This window comes from Muntiacus reevesi, chromosome 12 (genome assembly GCF_963930625.1).
Source record: "Muntiacus reevesi chromosome 12, mMunRee1.1, whole genome shotgun sequence".
Lineage (NCBI taxonomy): Eukaryota > Metazoa > Chordata > Mammalia > Artiodactyla > Cervidae > Muntiacus > Muntiacus reevesi.
The window spans coordinates 56,522,429-56,549,709 of NC_089260.1; the positions used below are offsets into that span (position 1 = coordinate 56,522,429).

General features: G+C 42.5%; 1 protein-coding gene across 2 annotated transcripts; it reads left to right on the forward strand.

Annotated features, from left to right (window-relative positions):
* Positions 1 to 115: 115 nt before the first annotated feature.
* TCEA1 (transcription elongation factor A1) lies at positions 116 to 26,146 on the forward strand. Of its 2 annotated transcripts, none has more exons than XM_065902793.1 (10): positions 116 to 370; positions 9,861 to 9,923; positions 11,435 to 11,540; positions 16,583 to 16,670; positions 17,574 to 17,716; positions 18,824 to 18,880; positions 19,932 to 20,086; positions 22,208 to 22,354; positions 22,986 to 23,057; positions 24,620 to 26,146. In XM_065902793.1, the coding sequence occupies exons 1-10, from the start codon at positions 308 to 310 to the stop codon at positions 24,626 to 24,628; spliced, it is 903 nt and encodes a 300-aa protein (XP_065758865.1). In that variant the 5' UTR covers positions 116 to 307; the 3' UTR covers positions 24,629 to 26,146. The 2 variants fall into 2 exon arrangements, with proteins under 2 accessions (XP_065758865.1, XP_065758864.1); XM_065902792.1 differs by having other exon boundaries at positions 117 to 370; positions 17,571 to 17,716.
* Positions 26,147 to 27,281: the final 1,135 nt, after the last annotated feature.

Genomic DNA, 27,281 nt, shown 5'->3' on the forward strand with positions numbered 1-27,281 from the left:
AGCTCGGCCGCGCAGCCCGCCCACTTTCACGACAGCCGGCGGGGCTGTGCAGCCCGGTGGGCCTGTAACCCTGCTGGTCGCTGTCGATTGGTGATGTCTGTTCGGCGCGCGCGCCGCTCGATTGGCTCTGCCTGCGGGGGAGGAGCGCCGCCGCCGCCGCTGCCGCTGCCGCGGGCTCGGTAGGTGAGGAAGCGCCTGGGCCCGGCCTGCTGAGGCGCCTCGCAGACGCCTGGGCTCGCCCGCCGCTGGCCAGCTTCAAGCACTTCCCGTCCCACACGGCCGGGCGCGGGGCAAGCCCGCCGGAGCCATGGAGGACGAGGTGATCCGCATTGCCAAGAAGATGGACAAGATGGTGCAGAAGAAGAACGCGGTGAGTGCGTCGGGCGGCGCGGGCCGGAGCGAGGTCGGGCGGCGGGCGGGGACCGGACGCGGGAGCCCGGCGGCCTGACGGGGCTCGCGGCCCTCGCCGCCCGCCGTCCCTGTGCGACGCCGGCGAGGCCTCGTTCTGGGGCAGGGGCCCTCGATTGAGTCCTGGCCCGCGTCCTGAGGAGAAGGTCCCGGGGGAGGGGTCCTGGCCCGCGTCCTTGGTAGGGGAGGCCTGGGGGGCGAGTCCTGTCCAACGTCGCGGGGAGGGGGTCCCGGGGCGGGAGTCCTATCCCGCGTTCTTGGGAGAGGGTTCTGATGGAGTGGAGTGGCCTGTCCTACATCCTGAGGAGGAGGTCCTGGGACGGGAGACCTAACCCTCGTCCTTGGGAGGGGGTCTTGGGAGCGGTGTCCTGTCCCGCGTCGCGGGGAGGGGGCTCTGGGGTGGGGTCCTGGGGATCCTGGGGGGTGTCCTGTCCCACGTCCCATAGAACGGGTCCCAGGGCGGGAGTCCTATCCCGTGTTCTTGGGAGAGGGTTTTGGTAGAGGGGAGGTGTCCTGTCCCACATCCCAGGCAGAGGGTTTCGTGGGTGGGGGGCTCCATCCCGCGGTCGAGGGCCCGCTCTGAGCGTCGAGGCCCCTGGGGCTGGTGCAGCTGGGTGAACTTGATCGAGGCGTTCTCACTATAAACTTGACGGTGGCCGAGCCTCGCTGGCGTAGCCCAAGAGTACAGACAGCCCTCGCCGTTTGAAAGAATCCGTTCTCTTTTTCCGGGCTCATTGGCTAAAAACGAGAGAACTTCAAACAGCGGTTTGTGATCTGCTCTAGCCACGAAGCTGATAAAGCAAAAAAAAGAAATTCCCGGATCATTTTTTTTTTTAAGAGCTAAACATGCCATCTATTATCTCAACTGTCCTCCATGTTTGTTTAGCAATTAAAAAGGTAAACGATGCCGGTGTGTTTGGCAAGCTGCTAAACTTTTTTTTTTTATTTTAAGTGGATCTCCTCAGGCAGTAGAGTGCAGAAGGGCTCCGTCTAAGGCACACACCGTGACGAGTGTGCGCTGCTGGGCGGGTTTGCCTCTCTGGGCGCTTTACTGTTGGTGCCAGCAGCGTTTTCTGTCACTGATAACGTGTTTATGTGGACGTGTCCTCTTGTGGTTTGTATGAGATGTCCCAGTTTCTGCATTTCTGTCCACCTGCCTGTGCCACTTTGAATCCCTTGCTTCAGAGCTATCTGTCGTTCAGTCGCTCAGTCGTGTCCACTCTTTACGATCCCATGGACTTCAGCAGGCCAGGCTTCCCTGTCCTTCACTGCAAAGCTGTCTTTTTTCAGTTAAACTGAATTCTCAGACTAACTGGAGAGAGGAAAGGGGTGCTTTGGTTTTACAGCACTTAGAGAAAGCACTTTATAAAGCATCTATGCAGCGGCGTTTTGGGACTCCAGACACAGCTGTGTTGCATCCATTTTACAGAGTAAGAAACCAAGTCAGGCCAAGAAGTTCCCCAGCTTCCATGAAGTGTACACTGTGGATTAAGCCAGGAGCTGAGTGTTCTGCTGGACTGCATGCCAGAGCAGGAAGCAACCTTAAACACCGAATTCTTCAGGCTGCAAACTTAGTCTCTTCCTCTTTTCCTTTCACAGGTGCATTGCCTAGCATATGATTTCATAGACTGTTAATCTGCATTTGCAATTTTGGGCTTTTAAAGTATTTCCTGTTTGTTTTCTGTTCTAGACAGTTGCCTTTGCTTTTTGTTTTTTCTGTTGGTACAGGCCATTCATTGCTCGGTGCAAGTGATGAATTCTGGATATTTCATTGGCTGGACATTTCTGTTATTTTGCTTAAACTGGCAAGTTTTTTTCTCTGCCTAGGGAACGCTAGACTCCCACAATAGAAGCGTAACCTAGGGGAAAAGGCTGTTAGTTGGATAATTTTTTTCTCTAACTTGGGCCATATAGTGTATCCTTTAATCATCTAGTGATTCTTGTATTTGTTTCCTTTCCTTGTAATAGATGTTTCCTAAAACTGAGGACTTTCCTAGTGATCAAGTATTGAGAAGACCCGTTGCTTATCTGCAGTTCTCAAATTATAAAGACATAATGCGTCAATAGGAGAATGAGAAGTACCACAAATAAGCCTCAAGTCTCATTTTTCTTCTCAAATCTTCTATTTTTCTAGTAGTATAAAACTTAACCAATATAAAACCTTGCCCCCCCGCCCCCGCCAAAGAAAGGTAAAATTGACTGGCTCTTTTACTTTTTTCCTTCTTTCTTTTCCTGTCTGTGTTACAGAAATTCAGATAGGCAAATGAAATAGAGAAAGAGAAACAGTCTAAATAACTCTCCCTCCCGGCCCAGCAGCAGCCCGTGAAGGCTTTTTAAGTTGTTCAGTAATTTAACAGAAGCTGTTCTGGGGAATTGGAGGATTATGGTAGATTTGTTTCTCTTTATGATAGGTGTGTTTCTCTTTTTCGTGTGTGTGGCTTCCAGATTTTCACTACAAGCTATTTTTTATACTGTTTTTATACTATGAAAAAGTGAACTTTGCTGGAAAAATAATAGTCGTCCTCTGAATTGAAGTTTAAATGCCGTTGTTAGATAGTGCTTTACTATCACAGTAAAAATCATAGGTGTCACTTTTAAGTAATAATAAAAACTGCTTCCATTTATTGAGCTATTACTCTGAGCTAGGAATTCTTCTCAGTACCTACCTTATCTGATTTATTCCTCAGACAGTTTACTGAGCTAAGTCTTAATCTCTATTCTAAAAATGAGGAAATTGGGCTTCCCTGTCAGTTCAGTGGCTAAGACTCTATGAGTTTGATCCCTTTTCGGGATCTAAGATCCTACAACTGTGGTGTTGGAGAAGACTCTTGAGAGTCCCTTGGACTGCAAGGAGATCCAGCCAGTCCATCCTAAAGGAGATCAGTTCTGGGTGTTCATTGGAAGGACTGATGTTGAAGCTGAAACTCCAATACTTTGGTCACATGATGTGAAGAGCTGACTCATTGGAAAAGACCCTGATGCTGGGAAGGATTGAGGGCAGGAGAAGGGGACGACAGAGGATGAGATGGTTGGATGGCATTATCGACTTGATGGACATGGGTTTGGGTGGACTCCGGGAGTTGGTGATGGACAGGGTGGCCTAGTATGCTGCGGTTCATGGGGTCGCAAAGAGTTGGACACGACTGAATAACTGAACTGAACTGAACTGAAGATCCTACATGCCATGCAGTGCAGCCAAAAAGTAAATAAATAAAAATATATTTTAAAAAAATAAAAATGAGGAAATTAAGTATTTAGGCGCTTGAGTGAATTCTCAAGTCTAATAGCTACAGAGTGGCCAAATGAAGGTGTAATCTGAATCTGTTTTGTGTCAAAGCCAGTACCATTCTGTTCAAGCATCTACCACTCCAAACATCTCTCTAGAAGATCTGGGTCATGAACCTTGTCTGGGTACATTGGGCAACCAGGGTGTTTGCTGTTGTGGGGCAGACAGGTTTCTCTGAACATCCCCACAATATCCTGACCCTGGTGCTGCCCAGAATGTTGCCCAGTGTGTGCACTTAATCTTAAATAGGGTGCGCTTTGAGGCCATGATGAATCACATGAATTAGTTCCAAATTTTCAGATATTAGCAATTTTTTACATAGATTTTTTTTTTCTTGCCATTTTGACTTAATGTCAGTAAGCAAGTCTGTCTCCTAATCTTGGTTCAAATTCTGACTCTTCTAAATTTTAGCTGTTAGCGTCTAAAATGTTTTTTGGTAGTAAATTGGATATAATTTAGTAAAGATTAGATGAATATAAAACTTGGCAGTGCCTAGGATATGAAGGACTAATGTTGAAGCTGAAACTGCAATACTTTGGCCACCTGATGCGAAGAGCTGACTCATTGGAAAAGACCCTGATGCTGGGAAAAATTGAAGGTGGGAGAAGAAGGGGACGACAGAGGATGAGATGGTTGGATGGCATCACCGACTCAATGGACATGAGTTTGGGTAAACTCCAGGAGTTGATGATGGACAGGGAGGCCTGGCATGCTGCAGTCCATGGGGTCGCAAAGAACGGATACGACTGAGCGACTGAACTGAACTGAAAAAAATCTTCTGGTTTATCTTTGTAAAGGATTTGTAACACTAGACTTAGAGGAATCAAGTGAGAACTTAGAATTTTCAAGTTCATGGACACATTTAGTGAGTGGTGTTGAGATTTGTTTATCTTTTTCTTCACTGAAGGCTCAGGGCTGAGTAGAATTAAATTTCAAAGAGAGAAACTGAAATTAGATGTTAGAATTTCCTATGTGCAGGGATACCTGAAATAAGTACATTTCTAAGTCTTAATCTTACCTGGGCTGGAAAAAGAAAAAAAAACCCTCTGGTTTCCATATCAGAATTGGATTAATTAGCATAAGTCAGAATTTAGAATGACTGCAGCATCCTTTGTAACAGCTCTGTGTGGCTGTACAGTACGGTCCACCCTTTAAAGTCAATTCAGGGGTTTTTAGTATGTTCTCAGATTTGTACAGCTGTCACCACTGTCTAATTTTAAAGCATTTTCATCACTCCAGATGGAAACTATCCATCAAATAGCCCCTTACATAGTCACCATGTCTCCTCCCAACCACTAATCTACGCACTTTCTCTCTTGATTTGCTTATTCTGAGCTTTTCGTGTAAATGGAATCATTTAATAAGTGACCTTTGATTTCTTTCGCTTGGTGTTTTCCAGGTTCGTCTGTGTAACAGCATGTCAATATTATGTTCCATTGTGTTGTTGAGTAGCATCCCTTTATTCTGATGGAATTACCACATTTTGTTCATTTACTCATAGTTTGATGGGCATTTGGTCATTTTCCACTTTTTTACTATTATTAATAATCTAAGAGCATTCTTGATCAAGTCTTGGTGTGGACATATATTTTAATTTCTGTCGGGTGTGTGCATTTCTGTAGGAGTAGAACTGCCAGGTCATCTGATAACTGTATCTGTCTAGCCTTTGGAGGAATGCCAGACGGTTTTCCAAAGTTGTACAATTCTGCATTCTCACCAGTAGCGTGAGGGTTCAAATTTCACCTCATCTTCATCAGTACTTGTTATTACGGCTTTTTGATTACAGCCTTCGTAGTGAGTATGAAGTGGTATCTCACTGTGGTGATTTGCATTTTTCTGATGATTAATGATGAACATTTTTCAGTACTTGATGCCCTTGCATATTGGAGAAATGTCTGTTCAGATTCTTTGCCCATTTTTTTAATTGAGTGCTTGTATTACTAAGTTGTGAGAATTCTTTATATTCTGAACACTAGATCCTTACCAGAGATAGGATTTGCTTATATTGTCTCTCATTTTGTGGGCTGTTGTTTCACTCTCTTGATTGTGTCTTCTGAAAGATAAAAACTTTTGTTTTTCTGACTGCACTGTGTGACTTACAGGACCTTAATTCCCCAACCAAGGACTGAACCCAGGCCACTCCATGAAAGCACTGAATCTTAACCACTGAACCACCAGGGAATCCCCCAAAACTTTTAATTTTTATAAAGTTGAATTTATGTATAAATTTTGTATCTTGCCAACCATCTCTTATATGTCAGGGACTCTAATTTGATACTTTTTATGTGTTACATTACCTCATTTGATCATCTTAACTGAAGTCTAGTGTAATATGCTCATCTTCACATGAAGAAGCTGAAGCTTGAAAAAGCGAAGTAACATGCCTGAGATCTGATAACAGAGCCTAGATTTTAATCTAGATCTGCCATAGATATGTGTGTTCTTTGTTGCTCCTTCCCTCTTCCTTGAACAGAAGGCTGTTTGGATCCTGTACAGTCTTATATGTACTGGGTTCTCATCATGTTTTATAAAGCACTTCTCTCTGGTGACAGGTAGGAGTACCAAGGCTGTAATAAAGTAGTCTGTAGCTGTTTATCTTTTAGCCAGTACTGTGAACTAAATTTGACTCTGGAAATTGAGGCAGACTCTTTCTTTCTCTTGCATCATTGTCTGTAGGAGATGCTGCAATCGAATAGACTTGACCTTTAGAGGCAGGTGATGATTAGGGACTGGTTAGTAGTGCTGTTTGCTGGAGCTCACACAGAGCAGAACTGCCCCAAGGGTGGGGCTGTAGAATGAATAGAGCAGTGACGTAAGGCCAGAAAACTGGGTTCTTGGCCCTTTGCAGTACCCATCAGTGTCGCCTCAGGCAAATTACTTACCTTCTCTGAATTCAGGGTTTTGGTTTTTTTCTTGTTTAATTGAGGGTTTGAAGTGGAGGTTCAAAGATTTCTGCTTATTTTTGGATTTCCTGAGGTCAGAAAGGGTTTCTCTTTTGCCCATTGCTGTGTCCTCAGCACAGCAGAGAGCTTGGCATGTGGTGTCAATGGGTGTTTGTTAAGGGACAGTGTGTCTTTTGACAGAATGGGGTAAATCTCACTTTTTCTGGTTAGTAATCATGTGACCTTGTGCAAGTTTCTTAACTTTTCTGGGCTTTATTTTCCTCATTTGTAAAATGGGGATAATAGGATTCCTACTTCCATAGGATTCATTGTAAAGATAAAATGAGATACTATATGCTGTGCTTGGCACATAGTAACCCTCAAAAAAGTTTAATTTCCTCATCTGTAAAATGGGGATAATAGGATTCCTACTTTCATAGGGTTCCTTGTAAAGATGAAATGAGATACTGTATGCAGTGCTTGACACATAGTAACCCTCAAAAAAGTTTTTGTCACTGAATTAACATATGATCAAAAAAATATGATCATCTCTTTTTTTGCCCTTTTCACCCATGCAGATCATCATATTAATAGTTGCTTATTTCCTAAAGAACCTTGATTGAACTACTCATCTTATTTGATTGGAACACACTGTAATTCTGAGAAATTTATCCCATAAGTGTTATTTAACTTTTCCTTCCTTCCGTAGCCTATATCTCTAACCCCAGTCTCACCAAAGAGATCCGAATGAAAAAGGAGAGTGTGATGAAATTAATGCAAATCTGTTGCTTCCTTCTGCTTGAAAAACAGCCTAGACCTTAAGCCACATTGCTGATGTGTTAGAAGAATCAACTTTATATGCAACCCAGCTTTATGTAAACCTAAGGAGACCCTGCTTTTTAAGGAACTCTTAATTGTGATTATCTTCACTTTTAATTGATCCTAGGTCAGAAATTGTTCAAAAAGACCACAGAGACGTGAGTAGAAGAAAAATATCTACAGTAGATAAGGATACAGGCAAACAGCCTCATAATCAAAATCTTCAGAGTCTTTATTTAACGTATTTGAGAATTCCAAATTTTTCAGTTTTATAAAGATATTCGTATAGTACAAACATCATATGACGATACATATTTTTTAGTTTTGTACAAAATTTTCAAAATTTGTACAAATTTATACAAAATTTTTATACAAATTTTTCAGTTTTATAAAGATATTGGTATAGTACAAACATCATATGACAATACATATTTCATAGTATCGTCAGTGAGAGCTGGGCAGTTCCCGGTAATCAGACATTGGCATTTCTATAGTGAAATATAACATTCACACATTAAGTAGGATAAATAGAACTAAATAGCTCTGTACATCTGTCGAGATTAGCTGTTACTGCCAAAGTGAGTTTATTGAAAATTTATGGGAAATCTTTTGGTTTTTAAAAGATTTTGGTTTGGGGATTTACAGATAGAGGGTTGAAGACACTTGCTCACAAAAATGGTATGCATATAAAAATTCTTGATTAACAGTAAATTTAAAGTCAGTGTTTTATTTTTTAACAACTCTAGTGTTTTTCTATTTTTAATTGCCTCTAAATAAGAAGAAATTATAGAACTTATGGTCAGGAGGAATCTCTTAAGAGGTGGATCCTTAAAAATCCTTTATAATGACCTGTTTCATAATTTCTATTGAACTTGTTTTTAGCTAGGAGGTTCTGGGTTAAATTAAAAGGATGTGTCTGTTGCCAGAAGAAAAGTTAATACTGTTTTATTCTCCAGGGCCACATCTGTCAACTTTCAATGGAAGAATTATCTGGCTAGAAACCTTTCCTTGATTTTAGACTTAAGAAATACAGTGATACCATGAGGTTCCATGCTTGTTCCGTGCTCTGGGCTTTCTGTTTTCCCAGGGTGTGCTGTGTTTCACTAGTTCGTGGAGTGCCTAGTTTTCATATTTTAACATTTCAGAAAGCAGAATGAGTTACATGTGTTGCTGGCCAGATGGCTGTTGAGGTGTACTTTCACAGACAGAACATCCAGCCCAGCATCGACATTGCGGAGCAGGTGTCAGTGACTTGGAAGGAAATCTGAGAGTAGTGGGGTGCTCTTGGCTCCCCGAGAAGCCAGTGGGAGAAGAGCAGTGGGGTAAAGGCAGCAGGCTCACACATCCAGAGCCCACCCTGGTGCCTGCAGAGAGCTGATGGCTCAGAGCTCTTTTATGGATTCTTTTGTGAAATGTTGTGTTACTAGTGTTTTGACACAGCTTTTTGTGGGCTAAAATCAGATATTATTGAATCTGAGTCAGTAGGTAATTCATAAGTGTTAGACTCTGCAAAATAGTTTTAGAACCACCACCTTAGCCAGTTTTGATTATATTTTTCTATATGTAAAAGGTAATATGACAAAAATTCCAAGTCTAAAGGAACTGCAAAAGTGAAAAGAAGTGATAAGAAGAGTTTATGATAGTTTAATGGTTTTTTTTTATTAGTGGTATGTAGAATGATGATCTGTCCAAATATAGTACATTAAGTCACTATTAGACTAAATGAAATATGATTGAGTTAAATGTATTAGATAAACTGAACTGAACTGAAATGTGGTTGGTTGAATGAGTATCACTTTGGAACTTTGGCCCCAAGCTGTAGGTGGCACTGTTGCTTCTCATGTAATTCCAGCCCCCTTAGCGTCAGCTGTGTGGGAGCCTTTGATTCTAGATGGGAATCAGAGCCCTGGCAGAAGATGGGCCTGCGAGCTTAACAGAGACCTCACTTCTGGATTTCCTTTCAGAATTTGCTTCTTACTGTGCAAGAACCAGGTAGACAGCAGTGTCCTTGAGTCTGAGCTGTGAAGTGCAGAGGCATGGTGAGAATTCTAGAGAAGTGGTGCCGCCACCACCACCACTCTCCCACTCCTGCTTCCATAGCTAATTGCCCTGCATGGAAGTCTGGGGGTATTGTACCACCACAGTGAGAAACATTGCATACTTCTAGTTGGGACACATAAACAAATACTACTGAAAGTAAACTCACAAGACAACATGTAGGTGCTGGTTAACAACCCAGTAAATGGATTTTATGATCCTCTAGTGAGTTGCAGTCTGTTTGTAAAACTCTTTCCTCTCTCTTTTTTTCCTCTTTCGTCTATGTATCTATATCTCTATATACCATTCTCCTCACATGAATAAATGACTCTCAGTGAATTGTGGATAGGAAAATATGCTTTTAAATCTCTGGTTAGGCTTTGCTTTACTCTCTGGAGAATTTAATTTGAAATTATTTTATTTTATAGGCTGGAGCTTTGGATTTACTGAAGGAGCTTAAGAATATTCCCATGACCCTGGAACTGTTACAGGTATGTGCTAACATATGTCATAATTTTTGACTAGGTAATTGTCATAAAATACTGAAACATCTTCAATATCAATATAAGTTTTTTGTATTTTCCTCTTATAGTGTAAAACATTATTAACTTGTTTTTTGTTTTTTTTAAAGATGGTAACATAAATTAGTAATCTACTGAGTTACCATCATAGTAAAATGTTGCCTGCTTCTGCATTCAAGTGCATGCCCCACCAGCTGAGAAGGCAGTGCTTTAGAGAAGTTCTAAAGCATTCTAAAGTTCTAACAGTTTTTCTTCACTGAGAAAAGTTCTTGGAGCATACTATCTTCTACAAGAAAGAAACCACTTTCTGTGGGGAAAACATCCCCCAAATGCTGATCTCAAACCACCTTGGGGTTTTAGGGTGGTGAGTCCCTTGTGTGTGTCTGGTGTGGAAACTTCCTCCGCCGTGCACCGCTCTCCGAGAGAGAACACGGGGCAGTCCAGTCAGACACACATTCTAGATTCTTCAACAGCTGCCCCAAATCTCTTTGTTGAGTACATTGAGTAATTTAAAAGGAAATCTTAAGGATCCGTTTATTTCTCAGCTTTAAAGTTTATAGCAGGGGCTCCCTTTTGTATCTCGCTAACAGTTCCTTTTGTTATTTTATTTCTTCCATAACCATATTTTGAGAGATTGTCTCCTGACAACCTGAATTTACTAATTAAATCACCATTTTTTATCATCCGTAATTGGCCATCAGAGACTTTATGTTCTCTGAGCACAGTTTGAAGACAGTTGATGTGTGGGAAAAGAGCATGGATTTTGAGGTGACAGACCTGGATTAAAATCCCAGTTTTGCCATTTAGTAATGGTGTGATGCTGGCCAGGTTATTTATTGACACTTCCAGTCTCTTCATCTTTAAAAATAGGGATGATGATCTCGATTTTAAAGGATCTTGGGAAGGCTGATGAATATGGGTGCTCCCAGCACGACCCTGAGCACTTATATCACCACAAGTTAAGTTGTCTGTATTCTGTGAAGTCCATTTTTAGTATCTGTGATTATGTGCTGGTGTTTAACCTTGTGTGGATGGTAGTATTTGTTTAGGTGTCCTCTTTATAAGGTGCAGCACGTGATGTACATAGTAATCTGTGCAGGAGAATGTGAAGAAGCAAAGTGGGTGTGTGTGTGGGCCATGGTTGCATCTGCCTGCCTTGCGAACACACACAGACACTCTATGTTCTGTTCTCTTGTGAGAGAGACTGATTTCATTTTGCTAGTTGACCAGCCTCACTTCAGTAGCGAGTTAACATGCCTGCAGATCTTAGTGGTGAGACCCTTGATGTGTGTGTCATAAGTCTGCAGTCTACTGCTAAAAGAATTCATACAGTTGATATTTTTTTCTGTTCTAAAATGAAGCGGCAAAAAAAATAATAAAATAAAATAAAATGAAGCGGCATTTAGAAAACAAGAAAATCAAACAATGAATTGCTTGAAATAAAATTACTTGTATACATTTTTTTTGTCATTGCCTTGCAGTCCACAAGAATTGGAATGTCAGTGAATGCTATTCGCAAGCAGAGCACAGATGAAGAAGTTACATCTTTAGCAAAGTCCCTCATCAAATCCTGGAAAAAGTTATTAGGTATCTTCCCTTACATATATTTATGATCTGGTTTATTCAAACATTGAGTTGTTGAATTTTTTTTTTTCCTTTTAATGAATGTAGGTGTTTTGAAATCAGTACTTTATAATCTGGGAGGGGGCTTTAGTCTGACCTCCTTGAGGGATCTGCTTTTCAAGCTAGTCAGATTTAACTTTCTTGTTTTTTTAATACTTACAGCTGGATTGCCTCTTTTTTTGCCACTTTATTTTTTAATTGAAGGATAATTGCTTTACAGAATTTTGTTGCTTTCTGTCGTACATCAATAAGAATCAGCCATCAGTAGATCCATGTCCCCTCCCTCCCCATCCCACCCTTCTAGATTGTCACAGAGCCCCTGTTTGAGTTCCCTGAGTCGTACAATAAATTCCCATTGCCTGTCTATGTTACATATGGTGCGTAAGTTTCCCCATTATTCTCTCCATGCATCTCCCCTCCCTTCTCCCCTGGATTGCCTCTTTAAGAATAAAATTTTTCCCTGAGGGGAAGGTGTCCCACTTTTTGAAAAAAACTATTTCTAACTTAGAGAAAATTTTCAAAAATAATAAAAATAATTCACGTGTATTTTTCTAGGGCGTTCATCTTTAGTATTTGCCATGTTTCTTTTGTCATAATCTCTCTCCTCTTTTTGTCTTTATGTATATGCTGACACATACACTTTATTTTTTCCAAACTATTTGAGAATAGGTGGATTTCTCTTCTTCATTTACTCTTTAAAACTTAAGTGTGTGTTTTACATAATCCTAATACAGGAAATTCAGGAAATTTAACATTGGTACAGTTACCTTAATCTGCAGTGCACATTTGTTCCAGTTTTGTCAGTTGTCCCAGTAATTACTTTTCCGGCTTTTTTCTCATCCTTAAGCTTTTTTATGTCTTTTAGGACATTGACTTCTGAAGAACACATGAGCCCCTCCTCCCCTCCCTCTGTTGTGTGTGGGGGGTTTTGTGTGTTTCTGGCCTGCGCAGTGCATGTTGCAGGCTCTTAGTTCCCCAACCAGAGACTGGATCTGGGCCCACTGCAGTGAAGGTGCTGAGTCCTAACCACTGGACCGCCATGTTTCCTGTTTGGGCTGTATCTGGCATAGATCCAGTTGAGTGTTGACAGTTGAGGTACCGCACATGTGTGTTGTATCCTTCCGGGATGTGGTGTACAAAGATAGGATGGTGTTATTTCTGAGACCCAGCCAAGGTGTACACTGCATCACTGATGATTTCTCCTCATGTCTAATAGGAGGTCTGTGGGAATCACTTTAGGACCCTGAAACCATGGTGCTCCCTGTCAGACCTTCCCCCACCCCCATTTGATATCCCCCAGTTATTGCCCAAACCATTCTTTCTGGTGACAGTTGCAAAATTATGATTTTCTAGTTTTTCTACTTTTTGAGTTTCCACACGTCATCATTCTTTAAGAACCCTCATCTTGCCTCCCAGTTCTTTTTTTGTTGTGAGTGTGGACGCATAGGTTCCTGTTCTGTATGATGGATTATAGTCCATTCCTGCTCATATTTGTTTTGATATTCACACTGTCCCAGCTGTGACCACCGGGCACCCCTCAAACTTGCTTCTGTGTCTCTTTGACAGGCTCCTTGCTTGTTTGTTTGTTTTTTAACCTCTTTCCTGCTTTCTGGCACCACGCAACGTGCTGGGCTTTTCTATCCCTGCCCTGGAACCAGCCATCTTCTGAGCAGCTACCAGCCTCATGTGGAGGAGAAAATTAAAAAAGTGAAGCTTTTAAAACTTCATCGGTAGCAGCAGTAATAATAAAAGACTTGTTACATATAAGAACTTGGAAACCAGTAACCAAGAATTGTAAAGCCTGTGCAATTTAGAAAGTTTAACCTTAAGAAAACTAATGAAATATATGACCCTGTATTAGAGTCCAAGCCAGAAGGATTGCCGTTTAGGTTGTTAGCTAGATTTCTGGGAGATTTCCTACTGCTTCTGGGTAGCACAGCTCTAAAAACTTAAGACACACCATGCGTGGGCCTGTATTAATGCACTTAGTCCTCCCAACTGTCCCACGTGCTCGGACCTGCTGTAACCCACGTGTGCTGAGACAGCCGGGGGGCTGCTTTAACCCATGTGTGCTGAGACAGTCGGGGGGCTGCTGTAACTCCATTGTGCTGAGACAGCCGGGGGGCTGCTGTAACCCATGTGTGCTGAGACAGCCACGGGGCTGCTGTAACCCACGTGTGCTGAGGCAGTCGGGGGGCTGCTGTAACCCACGTGTGCTGAGACAGTCGGGGGGCTGCTGTAACTCCATTGTGCTGAGACAGTCAGGGGGCTGCTGTAACCCCATGTGTGCTGAGGCAGCCGGGGGGCTGCTGTAACCCACGTGTGCTGAGGCAGTCGGGGGGCTGCTGTAACCCACGTGTGCTGAGGCAGTCAGGGGGCTGCTATAACCCCACTGTGCTGAGACAGCCGGGGGGCTGCTGTAACCCACGTGTGCTGAGACAGCGGGGGGGCTGCTGTAACCCCCATTGTGCTGAGACAGCCGGGGGGCTGCTGTAACCCACGTGTGCTGAGGCAGTCGGGGGGCTGCTGTAACCCCACTATGCTGAGACAGCCGAGGGGCTGCTGTAACCCACGTGTGCTGAGGCAGTCGGGGGGCTGCTGTAACCCCACTATGCTGAGACAGCCGAGGGGCTGCTGTAACCCACGTGTGCTGAGACAGCCGGGGGGCTGCTGTAACCCATGTGTGCTGAGACAGCCGGGGGGCTGCTGTAACCCACGTGTGCTGAGGCAGTCAGGGGGCTGCTATAACCCCACTGTGCTGAGACAGCCGGGGGGCTGCTGTAACCCACGTGTGCTGAGACAGCGGGGGGGCTGCTGTAACCCCCATTGTGCTGAGACAGCCGGGGGGCTGCTGTAACCCACGTGTGCTGAGGCAGTCGGGGGGCTGCTGTAACCCCACTATGCTGAGACAGCCGAGGGGCTGCTGTAACCCACGTGTGCTGAGGCAGTCGGGGGGCTGCTGTAACCCCACTATGCTGAGACAGCCGAGGGGCTGCTGTAACCCACGTGTGCTGAGACAGCCGGGGGGCTGCTGTAACCCATGTGTGCTGAGACAGCCGGGGGGCTGCTGTAACCCACGTGTGCTGAGGCAGTCGGGGGGCTGCTGTAACCCATGTGTGCTGAGGCAGTCGGGGGGCTGCTGTAACCCCATTGTGCTGAGGCAGTCAGGGGGGCTGCTGTAACCCACGTGTGCTGAGGCAGTCGAGGGACTGAGAGATCAGGTGCCTTGTTTGTGCACAGTAGGAGGGGTGCTGCGGAGATGGCAATGGCACCCCACTCCTGTACTCTTGCCTGGAAAATCCCATGGACGGACGAGCCTGGTAGGCTGCAGTCCATGGGGTCTTGAAGAGTTGGACATGACTGAGTGACTTCGCTTTTACTTTTCACTTTCATGCATTGGAGAAGGAAATGGCAACCCACTCCAGTATTCTTGCCTGGAGAATCTCAGGGACAGGGAAGCCTGGTGGGCTGCCGTCTATGGGGTCACACAGAGTTGGACACGACTGAAGCGACTTAGCAGCAGCAGCAGGAGGGGTGCTGAGCGGCTGAGCTAGGGTGTGATCTGAGCCCTCTGAGCCGGGCTCTGCTGTGTGGTCACCACCCTCTGCTCAGAGGTTGGAGTGTTTTTACGACCGTTCCTGCCTCTTACTGCCCTGCCTTCTCAGAGGGCCACCCTGGTGTACAGTGCACCACGGCAGCGTTACTGCTCCCCCACCAGCACTGGACCTTGTTAGACGGCACTGCCTGATTGTATTACCTGTCCCTGGTGGCTCAGATGGTGAAGAATCTGCCTGCAGTGTGGGAGACCTGGGCTTTGATCCCAGGGTCAGGAAGATCCCTTGGAGAAGGAAACGGCAACCCACTCCAGTATTCTTGCCTGGAGGATCCCATGGACAGAGGAGCCTGGTGGGCTGTACAGTCCATGGGGATGCAGAGAGTCAGACACAATGCATCATGTCACCTTTCTGAAGCCTTCTACCCCCTGTTGCTGTGGGAACATGTCTTGATCCTTGCTCTGTTCTGAAATGTCATCGCTGATCCGTGCTTTCTTCCTCATGATACCATAGCATCTTCAGGCCTTCCAGGGAATCATAGAATAAAGGGGGCAGTACAGTTGGTCTCTGAGAACTGACATGTGTCATGAGGACTGGATTCCCATGATAGTTCTGGAGTTGTGGTTGGGACCATCCTCTGTCAGTCAGTCCCTTCCAGAGCGGCATGTTAGCGTCGTCTGGGAACACTCGAACCCCCTTCTCCACTGGGAGCTGAATGGAGTGTTCAGGTGGGAGCTTAGAGCTACCTGTGAGGTCCTGCCTCAAGGGTGAATGTTCTTCCGTGTTCTGTACAGAGGGCAGTGGAGAGCTGAGTTATTCATGCAGCTCTTGGACTCGTGTATGGATCAAAAGGTAGACCAAACTAGGGTAGCTCATACAGTGGGTCCAAATATTTCTGAACCCAGCTTCAAAGCTGTTTTGGTTGATATAAACGTGAATGTTTCTTTCCAGTGCTAAACTGTTGCCTTCGCCCAACCTATTTTATGTACTTTATTTTTCCGTGTCTGATTACTCACTTCCTTAAGTCTTAAAGCTTATGCTTTATTAGTATTAATAACCTGTATTAGTTTTCAGATTATTTAAGATAGAGGAGATGCTGAGTAGGCCTAACTAATAATCCTGAAGTCTAGTCTATGAAAATCTTTATTTACTATCTCGGAAATATTTATTTGTATTTTGAGTACCACCTCAAATTTTTTTACTTCATGAAAAATTGTCAAAACAACATTGTCATATATACTTCGCACTTAAATTTTTTAATGTGCAGTGTTTTTTCCATGTACATTTGCTAATAGAACAGCTTGCGTAAACTTCATTTACTTGTTAAAAGCTTAGGATTTTATTGGGTTTTTTTTTTTTTTGCTTGCATAAATAGCTTGATAACATGCAGTAGTCCTGTTTTTTGTTTCATTTTAACAAGTGCTGAAACTTAGGAATTTCATAAATTTTCAGATGGACCATCAACAGATAAAGACTCTGAAGAAAAGAAAAAAGATACTGCAGTTACGTCACAGAATAGCCCTGAAGCAAGAGAGGAAAGGTATTTCACTTCATGGAAGCTCGTGTGTTTTGGGAGATAGGGGTCACGGAGGCTTCAGGAAACACAGCACTGACCTCAGAAGGCCTGCAGAGTGGCCGCTGGGCACATGCAGGCTGTGTGTGGATGTCGGCTGGGTTACGGGTGAGGGCAAGGGCTACCTGCCAGCAGAGAGCAGCAGGTGACGTCTGTGGAGTGAAAGGCAGGATTAGTTTGGCAGAACTAATTGGCAGAGATCTTTACTGTGGCAAAAATTAACTGAAACCAGTCAGAAAATATTGCAGTAAGAATCTCACACAGGAAGTTAATCAGGAGTGGTTGAAGTGATTAGGTCAACTGGAAAAGTTATTAAATTGTCCCAATGGTATTGATGTTTTTAGGGAGAAATTAAGAGATGTTTGTATTTTCACGACTACTTCTGACTACATGTGGTTTTTATCCTGAAGCAGTGTCTCATGTATAAACCTCACTGGTTGTCTGATGGGAGCATGGTTTGCCAGCATTTTTCTCTCTGGTTTTGGTTGAGAGTGATCATAGCCTTTGTGCCCTACCCTTACCCCTCTGCTCGTAACTGAGATCCTGCCTTTTCATGTGCTGTATTGAGCTGTACTGTGTGTTTTCTGTATTAAAAATATTGTTTAATGTTTAAAAGGAGAATCAGGGTTAAAAAAATAAGACTTGTCTCATCTTTACTAAAGTTTTAACTTCTTTCTAATCTATATACAGGCAGGTGTTTTGTTTTTGGGTTTTTTTTTTCCATTTAAGAGTCACTAGAATACTATTTTCTTTTATTTAGGCCCAGAATTATTGTTTTTAGAAAGTAATGGTAATGATACTCACTTTAGTAGAGTTTTCCTGACTTCTTTTTCTGTGTGTTTGTGTGTGTGTGTGTGTATATTCCAGCAGCTCTAGCGGCAACGTGAGCAGCAGAAAGGACGAGACCAATGCCCGGGACACGTACGTCTCATCTTTTCCTCGGGCGCCGAGCACTTCAGATTCTGTGCGGTTAAAGTGCAGGGAGATGCTCGCTGCTGCTCTACGAACGGGAGGTAAGTGTCGCCGCTCAGTCCTTTGACCAAGACCGCCGCTGCCCTGCCCATCTCATGTCATCCTCCGGGTGGAATCCCGATGATTGCTACCCCCTACCACCCAGCCCAGGGAGAGGGTGTTGCGACGGGCGCTACTGAGAGCAGAAAGGCGCAGGCATCCAGGGCTCTGCTTGTTACATGTGATTCTCAGAAACAATAGGTTCCTCCTTGTGGTGAATGTTCCCCTGAGTCACAGTTATTTAAACTCTTTTTCACAATCCTTTTTCCCCTCACATTTAGTCTGCAAACTCAATATCCCCCCCTCATATTGAGTTAATGTATTATATTATTGTCCTGTTGTTAAATGTTACTATGACATATAATAAGTTTTATATTCATAATTTCGTTTCCTACTTTTTTTAAATGGGAAAGATGGTTTATATATGGGAGCTTTAATTTAATTTGGAGTTATTCATTCCTATGTAAAATTTTGACTTTAAAGTTTCATATATAGGAACATGTATTTATTGTCTGCTAAAACTTCATCCTTTTCTATTATACTGAGCCCTGGTTAGTATGACCTATTTCTCTTCTTACTCTGCCTTTTCTTTACTCTGATTCCTTTGCTATCTCTTTATATATGTTTTCTTGTTTCTTCCTAGTTTCTTTTTGTTTCCTTCTGTCACTTTGAACATTTGCCTAGTAGTCTTCTGAATGTGTCCATATATGTGATTAGCAGATGAAATGAATGGTTTCTTTGCATGGAAGCCTGAGGCGGGAAGGAGACAAGACAGTTCTTTGCATAAGTTTCTCTGCTCTCTGTGGGAGTAGCCAGAATTTCTGGAGTTGTGCAGTGAGGGGTTGCCTGCTGGATTCATGACTCCCCGACTCCTGAGGGATAAGGCATCATCCATGCAGGAGCCCTGTGGACACTAGGTGAATCCAGAGGAGGAGCTGAAGGGGTCACAAAGAAGACCAGATTCTAAGGAAACTATACTGAAAGGATTCTTTGTACAGGGCAAGTGGGGTTGAAGAAATAGGAATACAGTTTAATTGGCTCTGTACTGAAATTTTCTTTTAATATGTTGTAATCATTCATTCATGACACTTCTCTGTGTCTGTGTTTAGATGACTACATCGCCATTGGAGCTGATGAGGAAGAATTGGGTTCTCAGATCGAGGAAGATATCCTTTGCATGTATATTCATAATGGTGTCAGGAATCCACTAGATTATTTTTTATTATTTATTTTTATTTATTATTTTTATTATTATTTTAACCCACTAGATTATTTTTTATGTATAGATTATTATTTTATTAAGAATAGAAAATCTTATTCTACAGTTTTTGTCTTGATTATTTTGGTGGGAAAGGGGAGGGCTGTCTGAACATGTTATTCTTGTTTTTCTGTTATGCAAAAGTAAGACACATAATAGTGATAGTGTTTTTATTTTTCCACCTTGCAAATTGAGACTGTAACTTCTCATGGACACGTGCTAGCAAGTGTAAAGTGGGGTCTCACCTTGTGGAGCAGGGGGGGCCCTCAGCAAAGCGTAGAAATCACCTGAGCTTGTCGTCCTGTGCGTTCACACTGGGTGCCTCAGAAAGAGACTCTGGTGGGGTCGAGGGAGTCTTACACATGGGTCCGGGGAGCAGGGACCGTTTGGTGACAGATGACAGTATACCACGGGCCTGTCCTGGCTGAGGGGTGGCTGCCCTAGGGCTGGGCCCCTGTTGGAGCCTGTCCCATTGAGAAAAACCACCTGCTAACCTGGCTTCTTGCTGAGCCGGAAGGAGATGAACCTCCAGGCCACTGTGAACTGTCTTCTCTCAGGAGGCCCTCAAAGGAGCTGTGTGGTCTTTTTGAGGCTTTTAGGATCCTTGGCAGAATGCAGATTTGGACCAGGGAAAGCATGTATAAGTTCAAGCTCTTTTCCTAAAGTTTTCTCACTTAGATTGAATACCTGAGTTAACATTTTTAAACCCTTTTAACCTGTGTCACTTGGCATTAAACATTGAGAAAGTATTGCTCATTCATAGCATAAAATCGCATAGCATACAGTCACTATTTTTTGCCAGGTACTGATCAGGAAATCAGGCAGAAATAGTGCCTTATTAATTTAACCTGAATTGGAAATGCTGCATAAATATTTCAGAAATTCTTATCGTAGCAGAATAGGAAAAAAATGATCTTAGGACCTTTATAATTTAACCTTGTTCTTTAACGGCCTAGTACCTATCTATCAAGAAATAAGGAATACAGACATGAAATACAAAAATAGAGTACGAAGTAGGATATCAAATCTTAAGGATGCCAAAAATCCAAATTTAAGGAAAAACGTGCTGTGTGGGAACATTCCTCCTGACTTGTTTGCTAGAATGACAGCAGAGGTGAGTGTATTTGAATAGAACATTTTTGTGATGGTATTCCATGATGTCAAGTGTAAAGTCTGTTTAAATTATGAAGTACTATATAAATACTACATATGTAATAACTATCCTAATATACTTTTATACACAGTATATACAGTATACTAGACAAGAACTTAAGGTGATCGAATCTGTTAGCATCATTACTTTGTCCCTTTCATAACTGTACCATGATCTCTGAGTGGTTGCCTTATTAAATTATTGTCAAAAATAAAAATGTTATTTTATTTAAATATTCATGTATAATCAGAATTAAATCTCTGATTGCAAACAGACTTTGTAACCTCTAAGCTCTTTTCTTGGTTAAATATTATAAGATTGTCTACATCTTATTGACCATCTTTATATTTATTTAGAAAGTGATGTAGAAAATGAAATTCATTGTTTGCTGTTTTTAGATGTAGCTGTTCATAGATATAAGCTGAAGTGTGTCTACAGTCTCACTGTCTTACTGAGCATCCAAGTGAATTTATCTTTCTATATAATAAAAATTGTTATATTTTTAAGATTCATTTTTTAAAACCTCATTAGAATAATTGTAAACTTTCACAAAGTACAGAGCATAGTGTAATGAAGTCCTATTTACCCATCACCTAAGCTTCAAGTATATTAAGTAATTTATCACTTGTTTATCATCTATCCCTTCTTTGTTTTCTTTCTTTTCCCCTGAATTATTTTCAAGCAAATTCCAGACATTATATCTTTCCACCTCTCTATCCTTGAGAGAAATCTCTAAAAATCTGACATTCTTCTTATGTAGCTACACTGTCATCACTGCATTCAGCAAGTCTAATGATGATTCCTTGGTGTAGCCAATATCTGGTTTATAGTCATTGTATGTTCCTGGTTGCGCATTTACTTTGTATCAGGATCCGAAGTCTAGATGTCTTCTTAAGCTTGGTCTCTTAAGACTGTATGAACATAGTTAAGTCTCCTTTTCCAGCCCCCTTTTCTTCCATGACATTGACCTATTGAAGAAACTGGGTTATCTTTTGTGTATCTCACACTGAATTGCCCGTTTCTTCCTCATTATGCTAACTTTTCTGTCTCCATTCTTTTCTGTGAACTGGAAGCTAGTTTTGTAGGCTTAGATTACATATAGGTTAACTTTCCCTGCACAAATGCTTCATCATTGGTCCTTCTTACTTCATACTGCATCACCTCAGGAGACACGTATCTTGTTCTCTTTGGATGTGGAAATTTATCAGGGATTTGTATGGACAGTCTCATCCCTTCTCTGTGAGGTTCTCCACTGGCCTTTGATCTGCGTGTTCACCCTTTGATGATCCTTGCCTGAACTGGTGTTGCCATTAGGAGTTGCAAAACAGAGATTTCTAGAATTCTGAAAGTCCTTTCACCTTTCTTAGCTAGATTTCTTTGATAAAGGAGCACTTGCCCTGAGTTTAAGGCTGTTGGTTAGGATAGGAAAGGCAGGGAGTGTGTAGTTTTTCCCTTTGGTTAACAGTTGTCAGAAGGAGTGGTTGGCACCCCACTAACCGCCAGTGGGGGCTTTTGTTGCCATTTTTGCATGTGTGTGTTCTCTACTTTTTTAAGTGTCGTCACAGACTTGTGACTTTATTTATCCAGTGGGGTTGGTCTTTTCAATGATTTATCATGATGGCTGAAGAAATCATCCTCTGTCTGGTCAGTGGAGCTCTGTCACGTAGACCCTCTGATGCGCTCACAGTGGTCAGGCAGCTCCCCCACTTCCTGGCATAAGGAGATACCCTGCCTGTCTTGTGCATTTCTTGACTCAAAACTGGAACCAGACGTTCCTCTGAGGGCCCTGGTTCCTTTTCTGGCAGAGGAGGTGGGTGCAGTAGTAGAGGCCGTGGCCTGGATATGCTCATCACCGTAGGATTGCATTAAATGCTGTTTTCACATATAGACTTCAGAGTGTTTGGGGACAATGTAAGATTAAGCAAACTGATGAGTCCTTTGAGGAAAAATATGATGTTTCACTTTCAAAACTTTAAAAGTTGATTTTAATCCTATTACTGTTAAACTCTTGGAGCATAAACAGCATTCTGCACGTGTATAGAAGGTGCCTGTAACTGGGTGGTATTGCTGTCCTTGTGACAGGAGATGGCTAGTGATGAGCTCAAAGAGATGCGGAAAAACTTGACCAAAGAAGCCATCAGAGAGCATCAGATGGCCAAGACGGGCGGGACCCAGACGGACTTGTTCACGTGCGGCAAGTGTAAGAAGAAGAACTGCACCTACACACAGGTGTGTGGCTATTATAGGCTCACTCAGACTAGAGGCTTACAGCTCCTGTTTCAAGACAAATACCAACTTACTTTCAGTTAGCTGGATTTGTTAGTATTAAGAATGTATCCTTATACTTGAGATCTCTCTCAAAATATATCAAGAGAACTTTGTATTTCTAGTTACAGTCTTATATTAGAGCAGATGTGAAGTTCCTCAGTCACAGCAGATGGGTATTTCAGGCTCTTGTTGCTGTCTGACTTTTAGAAAGGTTTTGGCAGTTTTTGTCAGAATGAAGTATTTGTAATTTTTATGTTTTTGCGAATTTGTAAGCAAATTGAGAGTTCTTTTAATTAGCATTTCTTTGCTTCTTAGTTATGATGAAAATTTTTCATATTTGTTGCCACTTACCAGTAGTATAATGTGTGAGTTTAGATGATTTTCCCACTTATCTAGGATAAAGATGAGAAGACAAGGACTTTTGTTTGGAAATGTGTGTTCTTTCCTTATTATTTCGCTAATTTATTAATAGCTTGTTTTGGACTGTTACACATTTTATTGTGCTACCATTGTAGTTCATGTAGGATATTCTGGTTGAGGTTGGATTTTCTGTATTGTGAAAAGCAGTGTTTTTCATCCAACTTTGCCATAGGTACAAACGCGGAGCGCTGATGAACCCATGACAACGTTTGTCGTCTGCAACGAGTGTGGAAACCGGTGGAAGGTGGGGCGCCCCGCGTTTCCCGTTCCCCCGGCTCTGTGGGGTGGCTTCTCCCTGGGGTGGTTACCCCGGCTCTTCTCTGGGGGCTGTGCTGTGCGTCCCATGCTCACACTGCCCCATGCTGGGGAGGCCAAGGCTGGCGTCTGCCGTGGATCACACTGGTGCTCTGCTAGAACTAGAACGGTGACTTCGCACACCGCCCTCCGCCTGGTCTTGGCGCAGGAGTCACAAGGCTGGATCTTAGAGGTGCAGCTCCTGTGTCCACCCAGGTGCTTCCATGCTTGTTCTTCCAGAACACCTGCACATGTGCATGATTGTCTGCGTAAACTTTTTTTCTGGAAAAACTATTGTACATCGTTGAAATCCAGCCCACTGGTTTTAGTGTTTATTCTAGGAAATCCAAATGAGCACCGCCATGATCTGGTAGGCTTACAAAGCCTTTTTTTGTGTTGCCTGTGTTCTCCTAAATTAGCCCCACACAGGCAAATTATATTACATGAATGATTCATTCTTCAGTGATTTCTGTGAGCCACAGAAACATCACACCTAAAACAGAAGTGGGGACACTAGGAGCGTGTGACTGGGGGCTCCCATGGGAGGAAGGTGGGCTTTGGAGCCAGACATGCTTTGGGCTCCTTTGCCCCTTATGTTGCTGAACTGTAATATTCTCACAGATAAATATAAATAAGACCCACATTACAGGTCATGCTGAGTAGTAGAAATGATAAATTTAAAACTGCCTGTGGTCATTGTTGATGCTCCAAAAATGCTTTCGATTTATGATTAGTTTTGTGTGTGTGTGAAATTCTACAAGCTTCTTTTCAAATTATTCTTACCTTAGACTTTTCCTTACTTTGAAACAATCACAGAGGTTAAAGCATTTCCTGAGATCAGAAGTGAACTAAAAAGACAGTGGGAGGAGGGCTCTAGCAGTGTCCAGGTGTGAGGCCAGTGCCCATTCTGTTACACACAGAGATTCTGTTCTTGGGCCTGGAGGTATGGTGCTGACAGTGTCTTCATGGCTTGAAGCAGTGTCTCCTGTCCGGAACTGGCAGGTTCTTTAACTGGTCTACAGGAGGGATGTTCATGCTGTTCAATCCTGTTGGGCAAACCTGGTTTTTCCAGCACTCTCCTGGATTTGTTTAGCATCATGAGGAGGAGGAAGACTGGGTATATCACAGTTTGTATTGAATACAGGCAGTTTGCTGCGAAGTGCTGACATAGTTCCTGTTGGATTTAAGAAAATTCAGTGTAATGTAAAAAGCTGATGCCTATGGTGGCTTACTCTGGAAGTTCAAATTTGGAATTAATTTTTTTAACCTAAGAATTATGGAGAGAAGTGCTTAATAAAATATTTGATACTATTTCTTTATGTATGCTTAGCATTCTAAGTTGGAAGAGTCAAACACAATATAGGTAACTGTTCATGTCTGGAAAATACAGCATATTTTTTAAAAATGCTTCTTTAGCAGTGTCATGTTGTATGCTGTGTTGAACAGGGCAAGGAGGTACACCCCATTGTCTGTATTTAAAGGTCTCACAAAATATTTCTTCTTTTTTGACAGTTCTGTTGAGTCGGAAGCATTGGCAAAACATCTGGACCATTAAGAAGATGGATTTTGTAATTAGCTTTAAGACTAGATCAACTAGCTAGTTTTCCTGCAAATCAGGTTTTTAAAGTAACTTGCCTCCCTTGGGTTAGTCTCTGGTTTTGACATAGTGTCCCTTCCTTAAACGCCTTCTGTAGTTTCAGGTCAGTAGGGAGACCACATAATGGTATCTGTTTCAAAACTTTTTTTTTTCCAGTTTTATAAGTTGATATTAAACTTTTGGCAGTTAATTTTTACCTTTTTTTTTTTCTTCTTAAAAGAAAATATAACAACTTTTTTACAATATGAAACATACACAGTAGAATGTTACTCTTCTCAGTAAACACACAAGTGGAAATTACATTTTTTTTTCCCTATATTGGCATGTACCTACAAATATTAAAAGAGGATAAGAGGCAGTGTAATTATAAGTTTATCAGACATGGTGTGTATTCAAGTAATACTTGACCAGCTTATCTAAATTGTATATAATATTTGAGCTAGCATATGAAATTGATTTTAATTATTCTGTTCACAAGTCTGGGATAATTAGATATTATTTTGCATTTGTAACTAACTGTGATCCTCATTTCTTGAAATTTCTTGTACATGTGTATTACTTGTTCTTAATAGATTTTGGCTTTTGGAAATATGACTTGACTTTGTTGAAATCAGTTTGGTTTGTTGTTTATTTACCTGTTTGACTTTATAGTGTATTTTAGTTTTTCAGAACACCATTGTAATTTGGTATGCTTTTCATAAATCCCAGACAGGCAAAGAGTGGAAAGTTTGGACCATTTTTTCCTTTTGTAGGAAGACACACTGGGAGGAAGATGTTAGCATTTTAGAATAGTGTGGTTCCTGTGAACAGTTCCTGACTTGACTTTGATTTGCAAATCTGTCCTGACTGAGGACTTTAAGGCTTATAGAGATCATTAAGCTGTGGTCTTTCCATATGGAGACTGACGGGGCACATTTCTGTCCTGACTGACTTGCTGCCTCTGTTACACAGGAGTAAGGCTGAGGGACAGACAAGTGCATGGACTATAACACGGCCCACGTTTATGGGACGACCTTGCAGTTAAGTGTGTGCCATCTGCTTGGTTGGGAATAAGGAAGAATGATCTCACACTGGCTGTCTCATATCTTGAGTCCCCAGTTACGAGGACCACATCTCATCCTGCTCCATCTCCACTTTCCCCCCTCTGTGGGAAGACTTCAGCACCAGCTTGCCGGCCCCCCCCCTTCCCCACTGCTCACCGCAGGTCAGTTTGATGCAGTAGAGAAAACCTCCAGAAGTCCACATGAAGACCCCACATGTAAGAACTGGCCACTGGTGCCACCCCACCTCCACTTTGTCAGGTCACAGAGTAACCTTCTATCACTTGGAGAATAACATGAATTTTTGAAAGAGTGAGTGTGAGAAGAATAAAATAGTCCCACTTCTAAGCGAGCCATTTTTAAATTTGTAATTCAATAAAGTTTCTTGTTATTAAACATGGATCACATTTTGTCATTTTGTTTGGATACCTATACTTGCTTTATTTTTTGTTTAAAAAGTTCTCCTTTCCCAACTATTAAGGTGTTTTTAAAGTGCAGTTTTAACTAATGGTTGCCTGGCTGTGGGTATGAAGGGTCTGGTATCGAGCAGCGGTGCAGAGCACGTTTGTAGTCTCCTCCCTGGACCCCGGTGAGCGATTCAGTCTGGTTCAGAGCAGAGTACATGCGTGCATCCTGGTGTGAGCACTCAGTGTGATATGAGAAACCAAACAGGGAGTCTTAGATTGGAAAACGTCAGCCAGTTATAAAGTAACCAGAAGTAAACAGTTCTCAAGGGTGATATCTTATAATGTCTATTTCTAGGACAAAGCAACTGTATTAAATTAACATGGAGGAACCAAGATGTTGCTCAGTCGCTAAGTTGTGTCCAATTCTTTGTGACCCCATGGACTGCAGCACGCCAGACTTCCCTGTCCTTCACCATCTCCCAGAGTTTCCACAAATTTATGTCCATTGAGTCGGTGATGCAATCAAAACATTTCATCCTCTGTCACCCCCTTCTCCTGCCTTCAGTCTTTCTCAGCATCAGGGTCTTTTCCAATGAGTTGGCTCTTCGTATTAGGCAGCCAAAGTATTGCAGCTTCAATGTCAGTTCTTCTAATGAATATTCAGGGTTGATTTCCTTTAGATTGACTGGTTTGATCTTCTTGCTGTTCAAGGGATTCTGAAGAGTCTTCTCCAGCACCACAATTCGAAAGCATCAATTGTTTGGAGCTCAGCCTTCTTCATGGTCCAACTCTCACAGGAAAGCTATGACAAACCTAGACAGCATATTATTGAAAGCTGAGACATCACTTTTCAAAGGCAAAAGTCCCATATAGTCAAAGCTATGTTTTTTCCAGTAGTCATGTACAGATGTGAGAGTCGGATCATAAAGTTAGATGTAGTGACAGTTAATGAAGAACCATCCCCAGAAGGCAGAAAATCACCACCTTGGTTTTCCAGCTCTCCTGAGAGTGATGAGCGTTCATGTAAGTGTTGGGAAGCCATGGCAAGAGTTCTCAACACACACACAAACCTACGTGCATCAAAATCTACATGCCTCACAGATGAAACAATGTTTAAAGTATTAACACTA

Coding starts and splice junctions, on each gene's coding strand:
- TCEA1 (XM_065902792.1), top strand. CDS start 308: ATGGAGGACGAGGTGATCCGCATTGCCAAGAAGATGGACAAGATGGTG. Junction 371..9,860: donor TGGTGCAGAAGAAGAACGCG/GTGAGTGCGTCG, acceptor TTTATTTTATAG/GCTGGAGCTTTGGATTTACT. Junction 18,881..19,931: donor GGGTTCTCAGATCGAGGAAG/ATATCCTTTGCA, acceptor ACGGCCTAGTAC/CTATCTATCAAGAAATAAGG.